The sequence below is a fragment of the Microcebus murinus genome, chromosome 11, assembly GCF_040939455.1.
Source record: "Microcebus murinus isolate Inina chromosome 11, M.murinus_Inina_mat1.0, whole genome shotgun sequence".
In the NCBI taxonomy this organism is placed as follows: Eukaryota; Metazoa; Chordata; class Mammalia; order Primates; family Cheirogaleidae; genus Microcebus; species Microcebus murinus.
Window position 1 is genome coordinate 31,008,286 of NC_134114.1, and position 27,608 is coordinate 31,035,893.

The following is a 27,608-nucleotide window of genomic DNA, read 5'->3' on the forward strand; positions in this document are numbered from 1 at the left end:
AGAGCTAGGATTACAGGTGTGAGCCACTGCGCCTGGCCTAGTTTTGTTTTTTAAACTAAACTCCCCATTCCTCATTGCCGGATCGCCCCTAAATCCCTGGAAAACTGGCTTTTCTTCCTTGATACTCTACTGAAATATGAGAGGTTTATGAAAAGTAAACACTAACCTAAATTTAGCCAAATCTAGTCTTTTTTCTTAATTATCTTCATTCTCTTTGGCCTCACCCACATATGACTGAGTGCCCCCTCAAACAATCTCCTTCCTTGGTTTGCTGGACTCAACCCTACTATTGTGTCTGAGCTCTCAACAACTGGAGTCAACTGTCAACCTCAAAGGGACAGGGATCATGTTTGTTTTTGCTCCCACTGCACCTCTAACATGGCTTGGTATATAGTAGGTGCATCGGACATATGTTGAACAAATGAATGAAACTTCTCTCTGCTCTTGTCTCTGAAGCACATCTCTCCAAATCTTTTCTTTGAGCCTCTCCAAATCATCTTTTCTTTTTGGAGTTTGTATATTCTCAAATGGTTTCAACAATTACTGATGGTTACTGAACTTCATCAATGACCTAAATCCCTCCCTTTTCTCATCATGATTTCTAAATGCCTACCAGACCGTACCATTACTTCATATCTCCATGCTTATATTATTGTCATCATTCTAACCCTTAAAATCAATTTTCATTCACATTTATATGTTTGTCACTTCCAAATGTAGATCTCCAGTCCTAGCTTTCCATCCCAACTAATTCCTAGGTACTTCCTCCTAGTGTCCCACTAGCATTTAGACAAAAACCCAACTTTAATATTTTCCCCTCATTACCTCCATCCTTATCATTCTATACACCAATGCACTAGTCCAGAAACTTAAAGCCATCCCAAGATTCCTGTTTCCCTGATAACATTTTTGAGATTTTTTGCATTAGACACAATGCTTTTATTTTCACATATATGATCTCATGTAATCCTCACACACTCTATGAGATACAGAAAATTATGCAGAAAAGGCAACAGGGGCTTGGAAGTTAGCTACTCCCTTTTAGATGTTCTCTTGACCTCCCCTGACAATCAGCCTCACTAACACTGCCTTAGTCCACATCCTTATAGATTTTCACGTGGACTATTTAACAACCTGTTGCCTGGTTTTCCAGCTTCGAGACTCATCACACATCCACACCACCTTCCACATTAATCTTGCTAAAACAGTAACTATTCATAACACTCTGGCTGGGCGCAGTAGCTAACACCTGTAATACTAGCACTCTGGGAGGCTGAGGTGGGAAGATCACTTGAGCTCAGGAGTTCAAGACCAGCCTGAGCAAGAGTGAGACCCTGTCTCTACTAAAAATAGAAAAAATTATCTGGGGATAGTGGCATGTGCCTGTGGTCCCAACTACTCGGGAGGCTGAGGCAGGAGGATTGCTTGAGCCCAGGAGTTTGAGGTTGCTGTGAGCTAGGCTGACGCCATGGCACTCTAACCCGGGCAACAGAGTGAGACTCTGTCTCAAAAAATAAAAACATAAAACATAACACTCTGTTTGAAATCTTAATGATTTATCATTGTCTTAAAGCTAACCCTTCATGATTTATCACTGCTTACCCCTCTGGATTCTTCTCTTGCCAATCCCCCCACCTCACCCCTTCTCTTGATCAGACAAATTGCAGTATCTGCAGTTTCATGGTTATGCCCTGCTTTGACTGGTTACCAGTATCTCAGCTGTTCCAAAGCTGGCAAAGTTACTTAACTCCTTTCTCACTATGATTCCTTTAAGTCCTCCTTGGCTCAGCTTAAACCTTTCCCTCCTTTCACCTACTTAGCCATTCCTTTCCAATATTCTCACAGCAATCTGTACACTTATCCATCATTGTCCAAATAAGAACAATACATAATTGTTGTTCACCTGTGTCTCCACTAGAGGACAATTTCTTAGGGACAGAAATTGTACTTTTCAACATTACTATGCCCAGGCCTTAGAAGGAGCTCAATGAATTTGCCTTTGTTTTACTACTCATTGTTTATTATTCAGGACAAGGCATAGTTATTATGGGATATAAAATTAAGGTATGGTTCCCAAAAGTTTTCAGTGCCACAGCCTCAACCTATTGCCCCCAGCCCCCATATATGTATATTTTGAAGACAGCTTCTCACTCTGTAGTTCACTGTAACCTCAAACTCCTGGGCTCAAGCAATCCTCCTGCTTCAGCCTTCCAGTCCCAGTAGGTGGGATTACAGGCTCATACCACCACTCCCAGCTCAGTTTTGTAAAAATATATTTTGTAGAGATGGGGTCTACATTGCCCAGGCTGGTTTTGAACTCCCGGCCTCAGCTGATCCTCTTACCTTGGGCTCCCAAAGCACTATAGCCCCTACTATACTTTTGTAATTTTACAGAACCAGTTACTTGTGAAAGTAAGTACTCTAGTACCCTGCTGTATTTGAAGGTTCGTGGCAAATCAGCCTCTGGCTTTGGTAAAGTCAGAAAAGGTAAAAGGTTATGTTTCCTGACTTGAAAAATTGTGGTGGGAGGGAAGTGGGGGTAGAGGGAAAGGCATATCAAGTAGAGAGCAAAGTGCAAAAGGTTGAAAAGCACACTGGGCATTTAGTGAATGGAAAAATAAATTTAACAACATTTTTGCAAACCTATACCTAATACTGCGAAAAAGATAAAGCATAATTTCTGCTCAGAAGTTTAAAATATAATGGATACCTGAACATAACTATAACAAGGCAGTACTAAGTGTTGTTAAAGATAGAACCACAGAGCACAACAGTGCAACAAATAAAAATGATTGGATCTTGGAGAGTTTAATGAAGTGGCCCATGAAGCAAGCCAGCAGCAAAAGGTAAAAGATAAAATAAACTGGTAAAGTGATTAAAATTTGAATCTCTAGATCCACTGCTTATTAAGACTTCCAAGTAAAAATTGGAATAAGTTTACAAGGTTGTTTCTAAGAATCAGTAAGTGACTTATCCTCTCTGCACAGCAGGAGTGTGAGGTGGGTAAATTGGGCTGAGGTGTACAGTAGTATATATGGAGTCAGGGTATCTTCGCAGGACTTTCATTACAAGCTCATGACTTCTCAAGCCCAAATTGGCCAAACTTCACCTGCTTTTCATCCACAGGAACTCAGCCAACATGTAGTCTTTCAAGGCTGTTATCAGTCTTCTAAAGGTTTGTCTTTATTTGAAAGATTGCCAGTTTAATGGGACATTTCCCAATCTTCCATTCAACAAATATGCCAGGTCCTAAAATAATGCAAATTTGGTCTTATTGGAGACTAATCAATTCTGCCATAGAAACCAAAAACAAATGGGACCGATGAAACTCATCTACTATACAGATAATAACCTATGAGAAGTGCCAAATAAAAGTAAAGCATATATGTGAGAAGGGGGTAGAGGAGCAATGGGGCAAGTAAACAATTGATGAGACACAAGGCACTCAATGTACCATGATCTCATTTCTGTTACCCATTGGTGACACCCAATCTGTGTCGTGTGCTCTATGCCCAAGGACAACTAGGGACTCAACAGGTGTTGGATCAGCTTACTGGTTCCTCTTAATAGAACAAGCGTAACACTGGGCCCAGACATCTTTTGCTGAAGTGGAATCCATTGCCCAAACCTCAGCTCTGAGCCTTAGGACATCCGATAAACTAGAATTAAGACACATATTTTATAAACTAGAATTCACTGAGTGCAACTGAGCCCACCTATCTACACCCTATTGTAAGTGAAAGCCACCCCTCTCTCTCTCCCATTGCTTCTCCCTGGGTCTATGATTACAACTTCATTTGGTCTGCAAGCCTCCTATGATACCGTGTTTCCCCAAAAATAAGACAGGGTCTTGTAATTATTTTTCCTCAAGAAGACACCCTAGGGCTTACTTTCAGGGGATGTGTTATTCTCTCTGGGCTCAGTAGGAGACTGCTTGCTGAAGCTTTTCCCCTATCCCTTGGTGTTTGTGGGGGGTGAGAGAGGCCCACAGTGCTGAGTAAAATGGCAGCCACAGCTTTCCTTCTTCTCCCTGGGGACACACAATACCTAAAGCGGAGCGTCCCGCTCCTCACTTCACTGAGACTTTCCCCTCAAAGCCTCAGCTTGCAGCACGCACTGGATGGCTGGGACCTGACAGAGGGAGCCGAACTTGTTGGTGGGGCTGCCTGCACCTTTCAGGTCACCTGTGGGATAGTAACTGTCATGATGGAGCAGATGAGAAGGGCTGCTGTCTTTACTGATGTGATGAAATGCATGGGTTGTGCAGATGTGCCGCATAGCCCCATCCATCACTAGGTCTTATTTTGGGGTAGGGCTTATATTACACAAATGCTTAGAAATCCTGCTAGGGCTATTTTATGGGTTGGTCTTATTTTCCGGGCAACATGGTAGATATAAGGGCATTATTACCAGATAAATTTCACACTGAAACCTATTCTGTACCATGAGCCACAGGCACCACTAAACAAGCAATAATTTCACTTTTTTTATACTATCCACTGGTCACCTACCCATGAAAGTTACTAGTAGCCTTCCAGTTTACAAGAGAACACAGGCACAGAAATTAGTAAAACCACACCAACAAATGGCAACCAGACTAAAGTAGTCTCATGTACTGGGAAGACACCCAACATCAGCAGGGGCTTCTGTACAAGTGAATATTAAGCTTGGAGCTAAAGGATGACTTAGGAATTAAAAAGCAGGACAGGGCAGCAATTAGTTATTTTAGGAAGCATTCTCATCTACAAGTGATGCAAGATTAATGTTGGTGAGGCAATAAAGATCATGAAAACCCTTTCAAGGCCAGATTAACAACCTTACATAACATCCTAAAAACAATAACTTGCAATTTAGACAGCACAACTTGGATACATTACTATTTCATGTAGCTACTACATCATCTATGCTCCCTTTAATTGTGCCTGTCCTCTTTGTAGTGCAAAGTTGGCCTTGCTGCCACACTTGAATTTAAAAAAGCCAATTAAGGGCGAGGCATGGTGGCTCATGTCTATAATCCTAGCACTCTGGGAGGCCGAGAAGGGTGGATCACTCAAGGTCAGGAGTTGGAACAGCCTGAGCAAGAGCGAGACCCCCTCTCTACTAAATATAGAGAGAAATTAATTGACCAACTAAAAATATATAGACCCAGCTACTCGGGAGGCTGAGGCAGCAGGATTGCTTGAGCCCAGGAGATTAAGGTTGCTGTGAGCCAGGCTGACGCCACGGCACTCACTCTAGCCTGGGCAACAAAGCGAGACTCTGTCTCAAAAAAAAAATAAAAATAAAAATATATAGAAAAAGTTAGCTGGGCATGGTGGCGCATGTCTGTAGTCCCAGCTACTCGAGAGGCTGAGGCAGAAGGATTGCTTGAGTCCAGGAGTGTGAGGTTGCTGTGAGCTAGGCTGACGCCATGGCACTCTAACCCTGGGCAACAGAGTGAGACCAACTCCAAAAAAAAAAAAAAAAAAGCCGATTAGGTAGTTTTATCATTGCCTTTTATCTATCAATCTCAGGGCTTACACTTGGCTTTCCTTTACTTCCTACTATACATTTACATATGGTTCTTTCTTAAACCTACTTATATATTTTTCACTTAGGCTACCAACCTTACAGCCTACATGCTAGGTGCCCAAAGAACATGTTTGCTAGGATGAGAAAGAGTACCTTTCAAAAAATAGAATTCACTTAGCCCCTATCCTGTATGTTCTCACTGGTACTCCAATCCCTAAGAGATTGAAAATCGGCCTCCAAAGTCATTACACTATAGCAGATGAACATGCTACTAAAGTTATGCTTTCACTCTAACATTTTAAATATCCATCTATGCCATATGAGCCATGCTATCTTAACTTACTATATTGTTTTATATGGTCCAGCATCATCTGAATACTGGAATCTGCTTGTTTCTCAATAGCCGTAAGTAGTGTTACAATCCCATTTCTTTTTTTGAGACACAGTCTCACTCTGTTGCCCGGGCTAGAGTGCCATGGTGTTAGCCTAGCTCACAGCACCCTCAAACTCCTGGGCTCAAGCCATCCTTCTGCCTCAGTCTCCCCACCATTTTTTCTCTATATACTTTTAGTTGGCCAATTAATTTTTTTCTATTTTTAGTAGAGACGGGGTCTCGCTCTTGCTCAGGCTGGCCTCAAACTCCTGTCCTTGAGCGATCCGCGCACCTCGGCCTCCCAGAGTGCTAGGATTACAGGCGTGAGGCACCGCGCCCGGACACAATCCCATTTCAATATTTAGTAAATCCAGTACTGAGGGGTCCCATTCCCCAAACCTACAGTAATTCTCTAAGACTATAAGTCTAATTGATAAAAAAATACCTTACCACACCAGACATAGATTTTTAAAAACCGAAACATTTATTGTATGACTAGTTGTTGAAATTCTTAAGATGAACTGGATGCTGCAACAGCTGCCCTCTTGGGTTTAGGTGTTGTTCCTTCACGGAATCCATGCCTGCACATTAAAAACAAGAACAGTTACTTCAGCAACAATGCACACATTTTAACTTCTGTTAAGCAGGTTTCAAACAAGCTTATCTCAGTTAAATGCTGAAATCAATGTTATTCATATGTTCAGACATTTATTTTTACAACATCACTGATAAGCTGTTACTCTTTACTTTATTCTGCTTAAAGATACCCATTTTAGGATATAATTAACTAAATCTGCAATAATGGCCCCAAAACTTATTTGGCCATAATGGTCATTAGGCCAGTTATTTTGTTCTAGCTTGTCAAGAGAAGTAAGGTATTTACGAAAATTGTTCTGTACTGAGGGAAAGATCCCAAATATTTTCCCTTAGCAAAGAAAAAAACAGGAGCATATTCAATGGCAGACATTTTCTAAACTGCTTAACTAAGAGATTTACATTTTAACTCACTTAATATTCATATCTACTCTAAGGTATACTACTCCCCTTTAAAGATGAGTAAATTGAGGCATGTCAAAGTAAACTTACAGTATGGCTCCAAGTTCATGCTCTGAACTACTACATGATACTAAGCACCAAAACTAAGTCTGTACAACTGTATAAATGACGTTAGGTACACAGAAGAGCCACCTCCAATTGCCTTATAACCTTTTCAAATTGGATACTCTGGAGATTGAGTGGATAGAGACCAGAGACTGTAAAATATCCTGTTTTGCCCAGGACATTCCCCCACAACAAAGGATTACCCAGCCCCAAATAACAATAGCCGAGAATCACTGAAACAGAACACAGTAGTGGAGGGAACACAGCTTTAAAGTTCAATCTGCATAACTTCTTAGATTGGTTATTCTTTTTTTTTTTTTTTTTTTGAGACAGAGTCTCACTTTGTTGCCTAGGCTAGAGTGAGTGCCGTGGCGTCAGCCTAGCTCACAGCAACCTCAGACTCCTGGGCTCAAGCGATCCTTCTGTCTCAGCCTCCCAAGTAGCTGGGACTACAGGCATGCGCCACCATGCCCGGCTAATTTTTTCTATATATATTAGTTGGCCAATTAGTTTCTTTCTATTTATAGTAGAGACGGGGTCTCGCTCTTGCTCAGGCTGGTTTTGAACTCCCGACCTCGAGCAATCCGCCCACCTCGGCCTCCCAGAGAGCTAGGATTACAAGATTGGTTATTCTTAAAAGCTACTGTTAAAATGCAGGTTGGTAAGAAATGCTGAGACTCTGCATTTCTAACTCACTCTTAAGGGCCAGACTTTTGAGTAACAAGACCCCAAGGTATCTTTCTATATAAAAGGCAATAGCAACTAGGACAGTTTTCTACAGCAGACTTACCTAAAGCCACAAAACTGAATTGAACCAAGTTAGCCTGACTCCAGACCTCATTCACCATTGTCTTAAAAAATTTTGATACCATGGCCGGGCGCGGTGGCTCACGCCTGTAATCCTAGCACTCTGGGAGGCCGAGGTGGGTGGATTGCTCAAGGTCAGGAGTTTGAAACCAGCCTGAGCAAGAGTGAGACCCTGTCTCTACAATAAATAGAAAGAAATTCATTGGCCAACTAATATATATACAAAAAATTAGCCGGGCATGGTGGCACATGCCTGTAGTCTCAGCTACTCGGGAGGCTGAGGCAGTAGGATCGATCGCTTGAGCCCAGGAGTTTGAGGTTGCTGTGAGCTAGGCTGACAGCCATGGCACTCACTCTAGCCTGGGCAACAAAGCGAGACTCTGTCTCAAAAAAAAAAAAAAAATTTTTTTTTGATACCAATTAAGAGTGAGATGAAGGTATTGCTAATAAATACCAACATTTTGGTGGTGGAAAGCAATGCTCCAGACACTTGTACTATCTAAAATAAAATTCAAATTAAAATCAGTCTTAAGGTCCTGGTGGCCGAAGAAAAAAGTTGCTTTCAATACCTCACCCCTACTAACCATCAAGGTGGGACCTTTTTACACGAGTCCACACATGAGTTCTTATTCAAGCCCATAGAACCAATGATCAAAACAGAAAAACTGTACCTGAATCTGCGGTATACAATTTTTAGGTGCCTCATCCGACCGGTCCCGGTGGTATTTCGTCTTTTAGCCTTCGCACTCCAATTATCTAAAACACAAGTTCAGGCAAAATTACAAATGGTTTCTCCCTTACACAACTTAAAGGCATCATTGGTTTAAACACTTGAGTACTATGACCCTTCATCAGCATACAGACGTTCAAATCTTATGTTAAACATCAAATACAGTTCAAAGTCATTCCCCCACTTAAGTACGATGCAAACAAAAACAGTTGGCCTGAAAAACATTACTTACACTTTCTCTTGCGCTTGGCAGGGTAGCCACATTTGCCACAGGTCGACTTTTGAAGGTGGTAGGCCTTAGAGCCACAACGGCGGCACAACGTATGCGTCTTATTGCGACGCTTACCAAATGATGACGTCCCCTTCGTCTGTAAATTAAAGGAACAAACAATTCCGAAATCTGGGAATTTCTACACTTACTCTGACATTTTCAGGGAAAACTAATGGTAATACTTAAAGGTAATCATAATGGCCACAATTACGGGAGAAGTTCGTAATTTTCACAAATGCCAATTATCTAAAGCCCTCGGCAAGAGTTGCAGTGTTCTGAAATCTCTCTTATTATCGTAAAATAAATAAATGAACAAGGAATAGGTAAAAGACAAAAAGACTAAAAGACTGGTTTTCCTACCTACTTCAAAGGCAAAAACTTTCTGCCAGGTACCACCAACGAATGCCTTTGCACAAAGCCAATCGCTCCGTAACTTCTTCCCTCAGCTCCCATCCAAGGAACGAGCTGTGCGGGCTCCCCAAAGGTCAGACCGAAGCAAGGGACCTAGTGCGGCGCCAGCTCCACGACTACAGTCCACGACTACAGGCTGGTCCCCTCGGCACCAGTCAGGAGCCATTCTTCTAGTTTTCGAAGGCCACTGCACACCCCTTTCCTGACCACCCGTTCCCTTTATCCGGAATCTTGCCAGCCCTCCAAGGATAGCAAGCAACGCGGCGCAGAGAACAAGGATGGAACACGATTCTAAGAAGCCCCCACAATGAACTCACCATCTCGCTTCTGTGGCCGAGACCAAAGAGACCGGAAAAGAAGGAACTTCCGCTATATCGCGCTCAGAAGCTTCCGTCCAAGGAAGTACTTCCTGCGGAGCGTGGTGCAGCGTTCTCAATCGTCCGTCGCCCGCAGTGTGGGTGGGGCCAAGAGGAAGCGGAGCCAGGCGGAGCCAATCGAGTTTCAGCGTCTGGCAGGCACCGGATGGGCATGTTTGCGCCTGATGCCTCTGGGCCCGGATCCGCGTTCTGGGGCAAAGCTTGGCTCTTCGTGCTGCTGGTGTTGTTAACTAGTCTTTCGCTTTATCAGATCCGTTGCCAAATTGCAGATTTCAGTCCTCCAGCTGCAAGGAGAAACGGGAGTGCGGGAGCGGCCTGCTCAGTGCTCCCGGCGTGTATGTGCTGACTGCGGGACTGGGATCCCGATCCAGGAGAAGCCAGTTTCTCCACTCGGGGCCCGGAAGCTTTTGGCTGATGCGGACTCTCACTTTGAGAGGTCGCCGGAGTAGGAGGCACGGACTGTCCTTGCAGGGGCTGGAGTTTAATCTAAAGGGAAAGGAAGATAGCTTTTATACTGTAGTAATTTAGAGGCAAAAGATTTGGCTGTGCCAAGGAGTCACACATGGAACTTGTTAATTATAGTTTTCATCAGCCTCTAGTTAGGAAATCTGATTCAGCAGGTTTGCATAGGGTCAGGAAGTCTGTACTTAAGTCGCTTTCTAGGTAGTTTTGAAATCGGTGGTTCCCAAACTGCTTTGGTCAACGCTATTATATTTGTAACCGCTTATCCAAAAAAAAAAAAAAAACCACTCTCACAAAACAAGATTATATCCAAACATTTAAGAGACCGGTTTTAGCTCTGTAGCCCAGCCTGGAGTTCAGTGACCCAATCATAGCTCACTGTAACCTCGAATTCCTGGGCTTAAGCGATCCTCCTGCCTTACCCTCCCGAGTAGATGGGATGGGACTACAGGCATGCGCCACCAAGCCAGGCAGCACTTAAAAATTAGGAAGGCCAGCATGGTGGCTCACGTCTGTAATCCTAGCACTTTGGGGAACAGAGACGGGAGGATCACTTGAGCTCAAGAGGTATTAGCCCACCGTAGGCAACAAAGCAAGGCCCCGTCTCTATAAAAATAAATTAGCTGAGCCTGGCGATGTGCGCCGGTAGTCCTAGCTACTACAGAGGCTGCAGCAGGGAGATTGCTTGAGCCCAGGAATTTGAGGTTACCATGAGCTATGATTGGGACACTGCACTCCAGCCTGGGCTACAGAGCTAGACCCCTTCTCTTTAAGAAAAAAAAAAAAAGGGTGGGGGGTACCTATATAATCTGCTTACTTTCTAAAACAAACTGAGAATTCTTGGCTTGTCATGCAAAATTTTAACAAATTGACTAGATGGTAGATGAACACCTAGGAATCAGGTTCAATTTTAGCAGGTTAACAATTGATTAGTGCCTAATAAGTAGTGGGCTCTTTTCTAGAGGATGGAAATAGAAACCTTAACAGGACATGTGGTAGATGTTATAGAGAGGGGAAAGCAAACATTTGAATGATTTGATCAAACTGCAATTCAGGGGAGACTCTGGATTAGGTGCTTTATTTCCTGTTGCTGCTGTAACAAGTTACCAGAAATTTAGTGGCTTAAAGCAACACAAATTTAATTGACAGAAAGTTTCAATTATGGGAGATGAAGGAGTTCTAGAGATCTAAAATACTGTGCCTATAGTCAACAATGTTATACACCTAAAAGTCTGTTAAGAGTAAATCTCAAGTGTTGTTACCATAATTTAAGAAAAATATATAAATTTATTAAGGTTCTGCTTGTCAGAAGCACGAGAAGGGTCTCACTGGGCTAAAACTGAAATGTTGGCAGGGCTACCTTTCTGGGAGGTGCAAGGGGAGAATCTGTTCTTTTGCCTTTTTCAGCTTCTAGAGGCTGCCCAAACTCCTTGGTTTATTGCTCCCTTGCACCTTTAATGCCAGTAATATAAGAGTGTCCCTTTTTCTTTTTCTTTTTGAGACAAGTCTCTCTCTATTGCCTAGCCTAGGACTAGAATGTAGCAGCCTCATCATAGCTCACTGCAACCTCAAACTCCTGGGCTCAGGGGATCCACCTACGTCAGTTTCCCAAGTAACTAGGGCTGCAGGCACATGCCGCCACACCTGACTAATTTTTCTGTTTTTTGTAGAGCTGGAGTCCACTATGTTGCTCAGGCTGGTCTTGAACTCCTGGCGTGAAATAGTCCTCCTGCCTTGGTATCCTAAAGTGTTGGGATTATAGGCATCAGCCATCACACCTGGCCAGTCTCCCCCTGGCCCTACCCCGAAAATAAGATTTCTAAGCCCTATCCCGAAAATAAGACCTAGTGATGGCTGTGACTATGCAGCGTATCTGCACAACCCATGCATTTTGTCGCAGAGCAGTAAAGATATGAGCAGTCCTTCTCATCTGCCCCATCATGACAGCTACTATCCCAGAGGTGACCGGAAAAGTGCAGGCAGCCCCACCAACAAGGTCAGCTCCCCCTGTCAGATCCCAGCCATCCTGTGCGTGGCTGCAAGCTGAGGCTTTGAGGGGAAAATAACACATCCCCTGAAAATAAACCCTAATATGTCTTCTTGAGGAAAAATAAATATAAGACCCTGTCTTATTTTTGGGATAAAACAATATTAACTAGTAATCTTTAAAGTGGAAAATATAAATCCCTCTGTAATCATATCCCCAGAAATAACCAATGTTACAATTTGGTTATCTATCTATATACATATCATATACAGATGTGGCATACCTATTATTTTTTATTTATTTATTTATTTATTTTTGAGACAGAGTCTCACTCTGTTGCCCAGGCTAGAGTGTCGTGGCATCAGCCTAGCTCACAGCAACCTCAAACTCCTGAGCTCAAGCAATCCTCCCGCCTCGGCCTCCCAGAGTGCTAGGATTACAGGCATGAGCCACCACACCTGGCTCCTATTAATTTCTTAAAACAAAAATGAGATCTGTAAATTGCTGTTTTCCATAGCAATATATCATGTGTAGCATTACTTGTCCATATATAGAGATCTAATTATCTTTTTTAACAATTCTTTGATATTTCACTGTTGACATATCAATATTTATTTCACAAATTTCCAATTTCAGACATTCTGGTTATTTTCAATTTTCTGCTTTTATAAGTAACATTGTAATACAGATCCTTGCATATACATCTTTGGGCATTTGTCTGATTTACTTTATTTCCTTTTATGTTTTTGAGACAAGATCTTTTTCTGTCACCAAGGCTGGAATGCAGTGGCATGATCATAGCTCACTGTAACTTCGAACAGCTGGGCTCAAGCAATCCTCCTACCTCAGTCTCCAGAGTAGCTGGGACTTATAGGCATGTGACAGCATGCCTGGCTAATTTTTAAAACAATTTTTAACAATGGGGTCTTGCTGTATTGCCCAGGCTAGTCTCAAACTCCTGATCTCTAGTGATCCTCCCACCTCAGCCTCCCAAAATGCTGGGATTATAGGTGTTAGCCACCACGCTGGACCTGAGTCTTTTCTTTTCTTTCTTTTTTTTTTTTTTTGATTATTTTCTTAAGATCATTTCCTGGAAATGAAATTGCTGGATTGAAGGAAATGATTTTATTTATTTATTGCTGAATACTACCCTCCAAAAATCAATTAATAATTTACATTCTAATCATCATAGTATAGAGCTCAGAGCAGGAAATACCTAGTCCAACCAAGTTCAAGAGAGACTTCTTAGAGGAGGTGACTCTTGGGGTTTGAGTTATGATAAGATTGAAGCAAGCCTTCAAAGGAGCAGATAAATAATCTACAGGGAGCCATTGAGAGAGTGCCCAGGGCTAGATTCCCCCACTGTGCTTCTTTGTGGCTATATTCTCTAACACTAGGTGTCACTGATGTATTTAATCTTTGCCAAATAGAATTACTCTTTGTTTTTTTACTTTTATTTATTTACTTACTAGTGTCAATGGAAAAGAAGGCAAACTGTAAAATAATGTAAAGAAGTTTATTCTGAGCCAAATTTAAGGACCATGGCCTTAAGCTATGCCCAAGAAGCCTTGAACCAGTGGACTGGCTGTGGTTGGGTGACAGTTTGGTTTTATACACTTCGGGGATACAGGAATTACAGATAATGCAATAAATCAATACATGGAAGGCAGGCTGGGCCCGGTGCCTCACACCTGTAATCTTAGCACTCTGGGAGGCCGAGGCGGGCAGATTGCTCAAGGTCAGGAGTTCGAAACCAGCCTGAGCAAGAGCGAGACCCTGTCTCTACTATAAATAGAAAGAAATTAATTGGCCAACTAATATATATAGAAAAAATTATCTGGGCTTGTTGGCGCATGCCTGTAGTCCCAGCTATTCGGGAGGCTGAAGCAGAAGGATGGCTTAAGCCCAGGAGTTTGAGGTTGCTGTGAGCTAGGCTGATGCCATGGCACTCAAACAAAGCGAGACTCTGTCTCAAAAAAAAAAAAAAAAAAAATACATGGAAGGCATACATTGGTTTGGCCCAAAAAGGTGGGACATATCAAAGTGGGGGCTTACAGGTTATAGGTGGGTTTAAAGACTCTGGCTTGTAATTGTTTAAAGAAATGAAGCTTTGTCTAAAGACTTAAAATGTTTTAAGTTAAGATAAGGAAGTCTGTTAATCAGAGACAAGCTACAGCCACGTATTTGTTGTATATATTGAGGATCTGCAAGTTTGTTCTAAACAGCCTTAGGCCTGTTAATAAGTTACAAAGGATATCTCCAAGTAGGTACAGTTCGCATGATGAGGCATATTTGACCTCCCTTCTCACAGCGGGCAACTCAGTTTTAGGATATCCCTTGGCCAAGAAAGAGTCCATTTATTCAGTCAGTGGGAGTGGAGAGGAGGCTCAGACTGAATTGTAGTTCACATCAGATGGTTTCATAATCCATTTCCTGGTTTAGAGGAAAAAGAAACAATGGCTACCGAGAGCGTTCCCTCAGAGATCATAGAAAGAGAAAGAAAAAAGTTGCTTGAAATCCTCCAACACGATCCTGATTCTATCTTAGACACTTTAACCTCTTGGAGGCTGATTTCTGAGGAAGAATATGAGACTCTGGAGCATGTTACAGATCCCCTGAAGAAAAGTCGGAAGCTGTTAATTTTGGTACAGAGAAAGGGAGAGGTGACCTGTCAGCATTTTTTCAAGTGTTTATTTAGTACTTTTCCAGAGTCAGCTGCCATTTGGGGCTTAAGGCACGGTAAGTTGATTTTATACACTTTCTGGGGTGAGGGAGGGGGGCAGATTTTCTGAACAAAAAAAAAAAAAAAGAAAGAAAGAAAAGAGAAAATTACCACCTTTCATTTTGTTTGTCTTTCTCCTAGAGATAATTTTCACTGAAATATGAGATAGGAGGAAAGTGTCCAGAATTTAAAAACCAGGGAATGATGTATCTTGTTGGTTTAGGGTATTGATAATTTTAGACTGTATCTAAAACTTGCAGTTGTTTTAGTGCTAGCATAAACTGCTTGTTATTTTGGCAGTGACATTTTAAAGCCTCACGGTTGGAAAGAGAACACTGTATTAATAGTGACAGAATCTGAGGTTTCTTTTTCAAGTAAGTGAATCCACGAATATTAACAGTCCCAAGACCACAAGCTGCATCTTTCACTTGGTGTAGCCATTTTGAAAATACAGGAAAAATAATTTTTAGCATTCACAGATGGCACATAGGTAATTTCATTTTCTTGGTGAAAAAATTCCCAGCAGCACACGAGTTTTCTGGAGCAATTCAAATACTAATTCTTAAATGTGTCAAGGATAACTAGTAGATGCGGTGTCTCATGCCTCTAATACTAGCACTCTGTGAAGCCGAGGTGGGAGGATTGCTTGAGGTCAGGAGTTGGAAACCAGCCTGAGCAAGAGTGAGACCCTGTCTTTACTAAAAATAGAAAAATTAGCTGAGCATTGTGGCGCCAGCCTGTAGCCCCAGCTACTTTGGAGGCTGAGGCAAGAGGATCCCATGAACTTGGGGTTTTAAGATTACAATGAGCTATGATGACGCCACTGCACTCAAGCTGCGGGACAGAGACTGTCACACACACACACACACACACACACACACACACACAAAAGCTAACTAGTGGCCCAAGAGGCAGCAGTTCTTCCAATTGTTTAGCAATTCTGTAAATTGCCACTAGAGGCAGGTGTAGCTCCTTGTCTAGAAATTTGAAAAAATATTCAGGATTTTTCTTTTTTTTTTTTTTTGAGACAGAGTCTTGCTCTGCCAACCTGGTTAGAGTACAGTGGTGTCATCATAGCTCACTGCAATCTCAAACTCTTGGGCTCAAAGGGATCCTCCTGCCTCAGTCTCCCGGGTAGCTGGGACTACAGGCACATGCCACCACACTGGCTATTTTTTTCCATTTTAAGTAGAGATGGGGTCTCACTCTTGCTTAGGCTGATCTTGAATTCCTGAATTCAAGAGCTCCTCCCACCTTGTCCTCCTAGAGTGCTAGGATTACAGGCATGAGCCACTGCGCCCAGCCTATATTTAGGATTATTTTAAGAGATGTTAGAGAGGTAGGGGCTCAGATAAAAAGGTTAATGTTAATGGTCCCTAGTGTAAAACAAGACACATATGCATAGAAAATTAGCTTTTATTATTTCTAGGACATACTATTCCAAATTAGAGCTATTTGCTTACTGATTAGAAATTATTGAGATCAGATTTCATTAGCAATGGCCCCAGGAAACTGGAGTCTATTGTGGGTCACAGTAAGTCCACCAATAAACACTGTTCAAAAATTAAGATTTTCTTTTTGTTTGTTTACCCTGTAAGGTTGCTATGAAAGACTCAAACTGTTGAGTGAGAGAGTGATGTGATCTGATTTTTTTCAGTGGGAAAAATAAAGTTCTGACATTTGATTTGTTGCCATCCAAGTTACATAGGAGGCAGTAGGTATGAAATAAGGAAGAGGGATGATGCTTTGAGGACTCAGAAATTCAACTTGTTATATATATATAATTTCTTTTTATTAATGAGGAAAAACAAAAGAAAACCAAATGTTGTTATTCTTTTCAGAAATTTTAAAACATGAGAACATACTACCTCCTCAATCTATTGGGGTAAACCAGACTTCAGAAGATGCTTTTTCTTCTGGAAACAAACAACCTGAGAATCCTGAAATCATGGTGTCCTTCAAAGAGAAAGAACACTTGGATTTGGAAACCTTTGAGCTTCTCAAAGACAAGAAAACTAGTTATAAGGAAACTGCTTTGTCCTCCTCGGGGCACGAGAAGGGGTATGACACACCAACAGTCACATTGCCTTATTCAGTTGAGAAAGTTGAATATGAAGTTCCAGCATCTATTACATATTTAAGGGATGGACAGAGATATGAGGAGCCAGATGATTCTTTATACTTAGGAGAAGAAGACTATCTAGAATCTGTTGCATACTATGAAGATGCAGAAACCACTGTGGAAGAGGAGGATTATGATGACCCCGAGTACATTGTATACGAGGATGAAGAGGACTCTGAGTATTCAGAAACCACAGGGTTCTCTGGTGAAGAACAGAGTTATGAGGATCCAGAAACCAGCATTTTCTTGGAAGAGGAAGAGAAAAGTATGCAAGGTATGGAAATGATGTGCGTAGACCTAGGCAACAACTTATGAATAAGTTAATAAGGTTGCCATGACACCTTATTAAGGAGAGAGGGGATGAAGAAGGGCATAGATGCCAGCAAAAAATCAAAACTACTAAGAAATTCCTTGTATCTTCAACCTGGAGTCTCCTCAGAGGCAGATGTTGACGTGAAGGGGCACTCAGGACCTAAGAACTGGTGGGTAGTACAAGCAAAAGTAAATACTGTTTGTCAGCTTATAGATTTTGTAGTCACCTTCCATCATACATGCAAATATTTGCTAACCATTAATTTTAGGTGTAACTTTCTATTCCTCAGATTAACCAATTTCGTCATTTTAGTGCCTTTGTTACCAGAGATGGGGATTATGGGCCTAACCACTTAAGTGGAGATAGTAGAGGAGTTTGTGGTGAATGATTAAGATCTCAAAATATAGTTACTTGGCTTGGTCCAGCCCATAAATTGCCATCTTGTAAGGAGAATTATATTAGTAACTTGAATCTGAATATTTCTTTTCTTTTTCTTTTTTTTTTTTTGAGACAGAGGCTCCCTCTGTTGCCCGGGTTAGGGTGTTGTGCCATCAGCCTACCTCACAGCAACCTCAAACTCCTGGGCTCAAGCAATCCTCCTGTTTCAGCCTCCCAAGTAGCTGGGACTACAGGTGTGCGTGGGCCACCATGCCTGGCTAATTTGTTTCATATATATTTTTAGTTGCCCAACTAATTTCTTTCTATTTTGGATAGAGATGGGGTCTTACTCTTGCTCAGGCTGGTCTTGAACTCCTGAGCTGAAATGATCCTCCCGCCTCAGTCTCCCAGAGTGCTAGGATTACAGGCGTGAGCCACCATGCCCAGGCTGTTTGGTATAATATCATTTATGTAAAAATAAAATATCATCCATTAAGCAAAACTACATATTTCTCTATGTACATGCATAATTATGTACTTGAATAGAGAAAGGAAACATATTGTACCATATTGACACATCTCTTTGAAGGTAAGTGGACTCGGCAGAGTGGTGAACGGGGACTTTCACTTTATTTGTATTATCTTTTTGCAGTGAAAATGTCAATTACTAATTTAATTAAAAAATCAGTGAGAGGAACTAAGATTATGAACATGGCATTCACTAGTATCTTTTCTCCTACAGAAAGAAAAAAGGTGTTTAAAGACCTCCTGTCATGTTTGAACATGGATAGAAGCAGAAAGCTTCTGCCAGATACTGTTAAACAATTCTCCTTAGAAAAAGGATGTAAGTGGACACCCAAGACTCCGGGAGACTTAGCCTGGAATTTCCTGATGAAAGTTCAAGCATTGGATGTGACAGCCAGAGATTCAATCTTCAGGCACAGGGTTTTGGATGAAGATAGCAAAAGGGAATTGCTGACTGGCTTGGAGAATTTGCAGATTCAAGACATGCAAACCATTCATCCTCTTGATGTCCTTTGTGCCTCCATGCTGTGTTCAGACATCTCTTTGCAACATGAAATCATGTCAAACATGTTTCAATGCCAGTTTGCTCTTCCTCTGCTGCTGCCAGACGCAGAAAACAACAAAAGCATCTTAATGCTGGCGGCCATGAAGGACATTGTGAAGAGGCAGTCAGCACAGTCCTCAGGAGGGCCTACAGGGGAGACAGAAAAGTTTCTGACCTTCATCAAGATGCCTGTCATTTCTTTTGTGCGTCTAGGACACTGTAGCATCTCCAAGTCCAGAATCCTCAACACACTGCTCAGCCCTGCCCAACTGAAATCACACAGAATCTTTATCTCTCAAGATTCACCTGTTCTGGTGCTTCCCCGGCAAATCTCTGATGGCCTGGTTGAGATGACATGGTGTTTTCCAGACAGTGATGACCTAAAGGAAAACCCTAGTTTTTCCCAAAAGCCTGTTGCTGTGGCCAACCTTCGTGGAGATTTAAAATGCTTTTGGACCCAGTTTGGTTTTCTAATGGAAGTTTCTTCGGCTCTGTTTTTTTTCACTGACTGCTTAGATGAGAAGGAATGGGACTTGCTAATGTTTTTAGGAGATGCTGCCATTGGAAGATGCTACTTTGTCCTCAGTCCCCAAGCCAGGGAGAGTGAAGAGGCTCAGATTTTCCAGAGAATCCTGAAATTGAAGCCATCACAGTTACTGTTTTGGGAGGAGGAGGAAGCTGGGGATGGAAGGAAGAACACGGAGGGCCTCCGAGCTGCCCTCCAGGAAGTGATGTCCTCCTCTTCACTCAGATGTGTGTCCATGGAGGACATGGCCTCCCTGGCCAGGGAGCTGGGGATTCAGGTAGACCAAGACCTTGAGAACACTCAAGGAATTCAAGTTTCCCCTAGTGAAAACATGGCTGGACCAGCTGATGGTGAGGGACAGCAAAGACATACTCAGTTGACAAGCTCATTCGGAAGCCACGATCAGATGCCTATAAGGGAGCCTGGGGCTAGTTGTGAGGTCAGCTGGAATCTCCAGAATGTCCACCATACCCCACTAGTCAGGCCTCATCTACAAAGCTCCTGGCCACGACCAACAATAATTAGGGGTAACTTTAACCATGCTTCCTTGAAAGTCCCTCGGGTTGCAGGCGTCCACTTTGGGTCTCAGCCGAGGTTTAAGTGGTTCTGTCCTTTGCCCTTTCGGAATGCAAGGCCCCAGAGTCGAGGCAGAAGTTTTGGTATTCAATTCTTTCAACCCCACAGGTTTTATTCAGGTGCAAGATTCATGAAATTTTCTAGAACCGCTTGGGGGCACTCCTTGAATGGAAGATTTGGGACACCACCGAGACCTATTTCTCAGCATGTATGGGCATGTCCTGACAGACCACAAGCAATGGGAGCTGTTGAAAGGTCTAGGGTCTCCCAGGTAGGTCACTCCCATCCCCTGGGTTCACAGCCAGCAGGAGTAGTAGGGAAGCCACAGCTTAGGCAAGTCTGCATTCGGGGAACACAGCTAAGTAAAGCACCTGGAAAATTTATGAGAGCAACATCTCAAATTGAAGATCCTCACCCTCAATCATTTAAACCAGCAAGAGCCACACAAAAACTGGTAGGACCTGCTTCTCAGCAAGGACCCCAGCAGAAGACACAGGGTAGGCCTTCAAATCCAACTTTCCAAATAGGGACCCATCCCATGTCCAAGAGCTCTCAATTCACATCCAATCAGCCCAAGCCATCCCAATTTAAACACTCTCAGCTTAAACCCTCCTACCCTGTGCCCTCCCAACCTAAACCCTCTCAGACAAAACCCCCTCAGCCCCAGTCCTCCCAAGCTAAGCCTTCTCCAACTGGATCTACTCATCCCAAGCCATGCCAGCCTCAACCCTCCCAATCTAAGTCTTCTCAGTCCAGACCCACTCAATCTAAGTCATCCTGGACCAGTCCTTCCCATGCCAAGGCATACCACCCAAAAGTAGGGCCCAAAAGGGGAGTGAAGCATTAAAGAGCTTACTCCAGAGATCTATAAAACATATCCTTTACCCAGGCCATCTTTATCATATAGTAAGCTGAAGAGGAGTTGCCATGAAGGTAAAAGACTACTGTCATTAACATGATAAACACAAAAAGATATGTAAAGCCTAAATGGATATAATTAGTATATCTGTAAGAGCTGTATCCCTAACCAGGTGGAGAAATATAAAATAATTAAGACTAGTAGGCTGGATGCAGTGGCTAATGTCTGTAATCCTAGCACTCCGAGAGGCCAAGGTGGGAAGATTGCTTGAGGTCAGGAATTTGAGATCAGCCTGAGCAAGAGTGAGACCCTATCTCTACTAAAAATAGAAAAAATGAGTCAGGCATGGTGGTGCATGCCTGGAGTCCCAGCTACTCTGGAGGCTAAGGCAGGAGGATTGCCTGAGCCCAGAAGTTCAAGGTTGGGGTGAGCCATGATCATGCCAATGCACTTTAGCCAGGGTGACAGAGCAAGACTCTGTCTCAAAAAAAAAAAAAAAAAAAAGAAGAAGAAGAAGAATCAAGCAGTAAATAAATTAATTGAATCCAATCTTGAGTATTAGGTAATATATAACCTAAATCCAGGGAATGGGGGTCTGTGAAACACCTCTATTTGGAGAAGAATGTTGGAGTCTCTAATTGCAAAGTGACCATAAAAACATACTCAGGTTGCCTCTGTGTTGCAAGAAAAATTGACCTAGATGTTGACAGCTCCAGAGGTGCCTTGGTCAAAAGTTTATAATTCAGTATCAGCCACTGAGCAGATAACCCTGCTTATTTGGGGACATTAAATCAACTTGCTTGTGAGAATAGCCCCAATTTGTTCAGATAAATTTGTTCAGATAAATTCTCTCATTTGACCCTTACAGATAGAAATAATGAACTAACAACCAGTAAAATTAATTATTTTGCATTAACTTTGAGAATAATCTGTTTCATATTTTAAATATTTGTAATAGTTAAAAAATTTGGCTTATTAGAGGACCTGATGTATTAGCCTCATGATTCCAATTTAAAATGTATCATTGTTCTGCAGAAGAACATTCAAGAAAAAAAAAATAAAAAAAAATAAAATGTATCATTGAATTTTTAATTTTAGAGTTGTAATTTTTTTTAGTTGGAGAGATTAAGATAAGTTTCCAAAGTTTATAAAAAGTGCTGAAATGGGGAAATGCAAATCAAAACCACAATGAGATATCACTTAACCCCAGTGAGAATGGCCTTTATCAAAAAATCTCCAAACAATAAATGCTGGCATGGTTGCGGAGAGAGAGGAACACTCTTACACTGCTGGTGGGACTGCAAACTAGTTCAACCTCTGTGGAAAGCAATATGGAGATACCTTAAAGCGATACAAAGGAATCTACCATTTGATCCAGCAATCCCATTGCTGGGCATCTACCCAAATGATCCAATGACACTCTACAAAAAAGACACCTGCACTCGAATGTTTATAGCAGCACAATTCATAATTGCAAGGCTGTGAAAACAGCCCAAGTGCCCATCAATCCAAGAATGGATTAATAAAATGTGGTATATGTATACCATGGAGTACTATTCAGCTCTAAGAAACAATGGTGATATAGCACATCTTATATTTTCCTGGTTAGAGCTGGAACCCATACTACTAAGTGAAGTATCCCAAGAATGGAAAAACAAGCACCAGATATATTCTCCAGCAAACTGGTATTAACTGAGTAGCACCTAAGTGGACACATAGGTACTACAGTAATAGGGTATTTGGCAGGTGGGAGGGGGGAGGGGGCGGGTATATACATACATAATGAGTGAGATGTGCACCATCTGGGGATGGTCATGATGGAGACTCAGACTTTTGGGGGGAGGGGGGGAAATGGGCATTTATTGAAACCTTAAAATCTGTACCCCCATAACATGCCGAAATAAAAAAAAAAGTGCTGAAATGTTTAAGAGAATTAAGATTTATAGAATTTATAATTTTATTAGATTCATGGTGTTTTAAACATTTGGGTAAGTTCTACTTGTTAGAAACATTAAGTAAAAAGGATATATTAAATTTAAAATAATTGGTCGGGTGTGGTGGCTCACGCCTGTAATCCCAGCACTCTGGGAAGCCAAGGCAGGAGGACTGCTTGAGCTCAGGAGTTCAAGACCAGCCTGAGTAAGAGTGACAAACCCATTTCTACTGAAAAAAAAAAAATAGAAAAATTATTTGGGTGTAGTGGCTTGTACCTGTAGTCCCAGCTACTCTGTAGGCTGAGGCAAGAGGATTGCTTGAGCCCAGGAGTTTGAGGTTGCAGTGAGCTATGATGATGCCACTGCACTCTAGCTGGAGTGGCAGAGTGAGACTTTGTCTCAAAAATAAATAAATAAATAAAAATAAATTAAGTGAAGTTTAATTAGCTAAGTTTGTAAATGACACCAAATATGAATAAAAGGCCACATTAAAAGTAGGCGTTAAAATTCACTAGATTAAGAATAAAATAATAGGATTTGTAAATTGAATTTTTTTTTTTTTTTTTTGAGACAGAGTCTCACTTTGTTGCCCAGGCTAGAGTGAGTGCCATGGCGTCAGCCTAGCTCACAGCAACCTCAAACTCCTGGCTCAAGCAATCCTGCTGCCTCAGCCTCCCAAGTAGCTGGGACTACAGGCATTCGCCACCATGCCCGGCTAATTTTTTGTATATATATATATATATTAGTTGGCCAATTAATTTCTTTCTATTTATAGTAGAGACGGGGTCTCGCTCTTGCTCAGGCTGGTTTCGAACTCCTGACCTCGAGCAATCCGCCCGCCTCGGCCTCCCAGAGAGCTAGGATTACAGGCGTGAGCCACCACGCCCGGCCTGTAAATTGAATTTAAGAGCCCCAATTTTTGAATTTGTAACCTTAATAAAATTAATATTAATTAAAAATACTAAAATAGCTCTCAAGTAGGAGAAATCTGTGTTAAAAATGCCTTCAGAACACACACACCCACACACACAAATTGACGAATGAGAACTGATCTTTCAATAGAATAATCTTTGAGAACATGTCATATTACAATCGGTATCCTTTATTTGTGTATGTATTAAACAATCAATACTGAATGTTTCCAGAGTGTTTAATCCTCCTATTGTTGTAAGAGTGAACAAAGAAACGGAGGACTGTACATGTGAACTTTGCTTTTTCAATTGTGAATTTTTATCATGTCTTTTGGCAGGAGAAAAAGCATGATAACTAGTTTATAACTACAAAATCTTTGGTGTAAAAGTGGAATTCCTCTGCTGAAAATAATTTTTTTTTTTGTTTAAACTTTTGAAATGAGCAATAGTAGTGATTGTTTTTAAACCTTTCTCTGACTCCTTCAGGATTAGTTCCTGCAGGAGAGAACCTGTTGGACTCTTGTCATCAACTGATTTTGTACCAGTCTGGGTCTTGGCAATACATATATGGTGCCTTCAAATTGGAAAATTTGAGGAGAGTTCAATAAAGGAAGTATTTCTAAAGGACTGAAAAAGATATAAGAAAAGAAAATGCAAGGGAGAGGGGAATACCCTGGATCTAGTAAAAGTTGGGAAGGGGCTACTTTCTTCAATTAGAAGAGCTGTGTGGGAAGGATCTTGGGTCTGGTTGGTTGAGGGATATAGCAGACTGTAGTGACCCACAGGGAGGTATCTCGGGGAATAAATATCTCTTCTCTACCTCTTATCTGCCGCCAGTTTATCCTCTTGGCCAAACCCAACCAGAAACCAGAGGGGAAAGGAGTCTATCCAGGCAGCTCATGTAGGCCGGCCTTTTAGGGCTCAGAGCAGGGTGGAAAATGAATCTGGAGGGATAAGCAGAAGATATCCTGTAGCTTCCTCCCTTTCCATCTCATTCTTTTTTTCTCTTCTTTTTTTTTCTTCCTTCCATCACATTTATTTATTGAGTATCTATCATGTGCAAGGCATTGGACTAGGAACTGAGAAGACATGGAAACAGGATGAGAGATCGCACTGTAGTTGTGAGATCGTATATATATCTGTGTTCCCTCCTTATTATATAACTACAAGTTCATTGCAGATAGTTTTGGAAATGCAGAAATAAAGAATAAAAGAACATAAAAATAATCTGTAATCTCACAACTCAGAGTAACTAGTAATGTAGTCCCATTACTCACTGAAAACTTTTTCATATACCTTTTCTATGTGTATATGTATTTACAGGGAGCACCCAGTTACATTTTTGAGTCTGTACTAGGGTTAAATGTGGCAAAGTCAGACACAGTATTCAGAGCAGGCAGAACAGACAGCATGAAATCTTGGTAACCAAAACAGCATGGTATTGATGCAAAAATAGAGTCATAGACCAATGGAACAGCATAGAGAACCCAGATATAACACCATCTACCTACAACCAAACTGTATTTTAAGTTATTCAACTATTACCCATATAGTTTCAGTCCTGGGCAGCCAAAGGACAATGTTGCTCTATTGTCCCCCAAGGACAGGTCCTGTTGTGAGCAGTGTGGTTGGCTCGAAGCCCTCCCTCCACACGCATCCCCCCACCATGTAGTTCCTTGGGGCTCCACTGCAGCCTTCCTAAAACCACACTCTAGCAGGCTACTCCCAGCCCAGGACTAGGCATGGCTGGATACTAAGCTGGGCCAACGGGTATTTCTCATTTAGGCTTCTCTATCAGGAGCCTGAACAGTCTGTACTGGGAGTTCCTTGTTGGCCTGGTTGAGACTTTCTCTGAGCTGCGCTGTAGTCTGAGGCTCTTCCAGTCCTCCATCCTTCTCTTTGTCTTCATAGTATCAGCCCTACACAGCAACGTGAGGCTGTCCTTGCCTCCTTGTGCTCTCTCCTCTCTTTGTGCTTCACAGACTTTTCTTGCACTTCTGATTCCATCGCAGCATGTGCTTTCCAGAGGATCATAACTGGTGCAAGATCCTTGTGAAAAATATTTCTTTTTTCAAATGTCTGAGCAGTCTTATACACCCACCCCCATTTTTGTGGGAAAGGAAACTCGGGGATTTTTGTCTATAGCTATGAGACTCTACTTCAAAGAGGAGGTTTGCTTTGATTCTTTTTATTTTCTTTCAGGGTGGAAATCATTGGCAGAAATTATTACATTCAGTCTAAAGTTCATTAATTAATTTGGGGTGTATGAATGGAAAAGTTCCTTTCCTTTGGTAGCAATAGTAAACAGAAAAAAATTTCAGTTTTTAAGAGACAAGGTCTCACTCTGTTGCCCAGGCTGTAGTACAGCGGTTTGATCAAAGCTCCCAGCAACCTCAAACTCCTAGGCTCAAGTGATCCTTCTGCCTCAGCCTCCAGAGTAGCTGGGACTACAAGCATGCGCCACCATGCCTGGCTAATTTTTTCTATATGTGTTTTTAGTTGGCCAATTAATTTCTTTCTATTATAGTAGAGACGGGGTCTTGCTCTTGCTCAGGCTGGTTTCGAACTCCTGACTGAGCGATCCACCCACCTCGGCCTCCCAGAGTGCTAGGATTGCAGGCATGAGCCACCGTGCCTGGCCTCACATAATAGCTTTTATTACATTGGTTCCTAAATGAGAATTTTGTTCTAAGTCTTTTGAGTAGTTCCCTACAGAATTGCATCAAATAATAATTAATTGAATGCTCATTACATTCTTAGTGCTGCATACATTTAAATATTTTATCTCATTTTCACAGTGGTCTTGTGGGGTGGATGTTGCTAGATGATTTCACCTACAAGGAAACATAGATGCAGAGATTAAGGGACTTCCCCGTGGAGCTGAAATTTGAAGCAAATTCTCTAATTCCCTGCCTTGTGTGCATTATACTGCCTTAGGGATCCTATGTCCTACAAGTGTCAGAAGGTGTCCTCCTCTTCTTGCTCTTTAGTGCCTTGAATTTTGTGATCTTGCAACATTTTAAGAAAAGAGAAAATAAAAATGGGAAAAATCCACATAATTTCAGAATTTCTGGTTCTAAAATTTAGGAACGCACCATTATACTGCCATCTTCTGGATCTTTTGAATGCTTACACATTAACAACATACTGTTATATTAATATTTAAAACCAAGTCCGTCCAAGCCTAATTTGGGACTGACACATTAAACGTTGTATCTGTTTTCCTTTAAAAAGGTAAGATATTAAAAATATTTCTTCAGTTAATTGGAAAAAATTCTTTTAAATAACTTAATACATATCAGATATGGAGGCTAAAAGTATTCAGGGATCAGTTATTGTTTTTGTTTGTAAGGGTGGCAGAAAAACATATACAGGTAAACATTACAAGTAATTCAAATGCCATCTTTTGGCCATTAATTTCAACCTATTTTAATCACAGTTTTTAAAATTAATGTTATTAAATGGTATGGACAAAAACCACTTCCATTCTGGTAAGAGTACAAATTATTATAGAAGGAAATTGGGTTATATTTATAAAAAATAAAAGTTAAATACATTAACTTTTGAGCCAACAAATTTACTTTACATATTACATATATTCTTGTTGATGTATGGAAAGATGTGTATATGTAAAGAATGTACAGTCTTACATTGTTTATAAAAGATTAGAAAAATCCAGAATGCTTAAAATGTTGATATACCTATGCAATATGATTCTATGCAATTGATTAAAAAGAATGGTGGAAATATGCTGGTAATAACTGCTATTATAAGAGTTTTGTAATGTGTTTTAAATATTTAGACCTAGAACTGGGAGATATTATTAAAAAATAAGTACTCTTTTCATATTTTTTACTAGCAGATATTTATGCAGCAAAAACTGCATTTGGGTTTCTGGAAGAGTGATACACTCATATTTGAAAAAATAGAACACAGAACAATAAAATATAATCTTAACTTTATAAGGTATGATACATTAAATAAAATAAAAATAATTGGAGGCTGGGCATGGTGGTACATGCCTGTCGTCCCAGCTGCTTGGGAGACTGAGGTGGGAGGATCACTTGGGGTCAAAAGTTTGAGGTAATAGTGAGTTTTGATTGTGCCACTACACTCCAGCCTGGGCAACAGAGTGAGACCTTATGTCTAACAATAATGATAATCACAG

The 27,608-nt window shown here is 41.4% G+C and overlaps 2 protein-coding genes and 1 non-coding gene across 3 annotated transcripts; 1 reads left to right on the forward strand and 2 right to left on the reverse strand.

Moving 5' to 3' along the window:
- Positions 1-6,349: 6,349 nt before the first annotated feature.
- Positions 6,350-9,680, reverse strand: RPL37 (ribosomal protein L37). The gene is made up of 4 exons (XM_012777784.3): positions 9,522-9,680; positions 8,755-8,890; positions 8,464-8,548; positions 6,350-6,465 (listed from the first exon to the last, which is right to left on the reverse strand). Exons 1-4 carry the CDS (start codon positions 9,522-9,524, stop codon positions 6,396-6,398), a joined length of 294 nt encoding a protein of 97 aa, XP_012633238.1. The 5' UTR covers positions 9,525-9,680; the 3' UTR covers positions 6,350-6,395.
- On the reverse strand, positions 6,542-6,619 carry LOC142874216 (small nucleolar RNA SNORD72). The gene has a single exon (XR_012922029.1). It is a non-coding gene; the product is annotated as a small nucleolar RNA SNORD72 (small nucleolar RNA).
- Positions 9,681-13,160: 3,480 nt separating the features above from the next.
- On the forward strand, positions 13,161-22,516 carry CARD6 (caspase recruitment domain family member 6). The gene is made up of 3 exons (XM_012777783.3): positions 13,161-14,769; positions 16,594-17,148; positions 18,308-22,516. Exons 1-3 carry the CDS (start codon positions 14,487-14,489, stop codon positions 20,581-20,583), a joined length of 3,114 nt encoding a protein of 1,037 aa, XP_012633237.2. The 5' UTR covers positions 13,161-14,486; the 3' UTR covers positions 20,584-22,516.
- The last annotated feature ends 5,092 nt before the right edge of the window (positions 22,517-27,608 follow it).

What these genes read in the sequence shown, in the direction of transcription:
- RPL37 (XM_012777784.3), bottom strand. An exon ending in TGCCAAGCGCAAGAGAAAGT is followed by an intron (nt 8,549 to 8,754) that starts GTAAGTAATGTT and finishes CTTGTGTTTTAG; the next exon opens with ATAATTGGAGTGCGAAGGCT. An exon ending in ATTGTATACCGCAGATTCAG is followed by an intron (nt 6,466 to 8,463) that starts GTACAGTTTTTC and finishes TTTAATGTGCAG; the next exon opens with GCATGGATTCCGTGAAGGAA.
- CARD6 (XM_012777783.3), top strand. Translation starts at nt 14,487, where the DNA reads ATGGCTACCGAGAGCGTTCCCTCAGAGATCATAGAAAGAGAAAGAAAA. An exon ending in CATTTGGGGCTTAAGGCACG is followed by an intron (nt 14,770 to 16,593) that starts GTAAGTTGATTT and finishes TATTCTTTTCAG; the next exon opens with AAATTTTAAAACATGAGAAC. An exon ending in GGAAGAGAAAAGTATGCAAG is followed by an intron (nt 17,149 to 18,307) that starts GTATGGAAATGA and finishes TTTCTCCTACAG; the next exon opens with AAAGAAAAAAGGTGTTTAAA.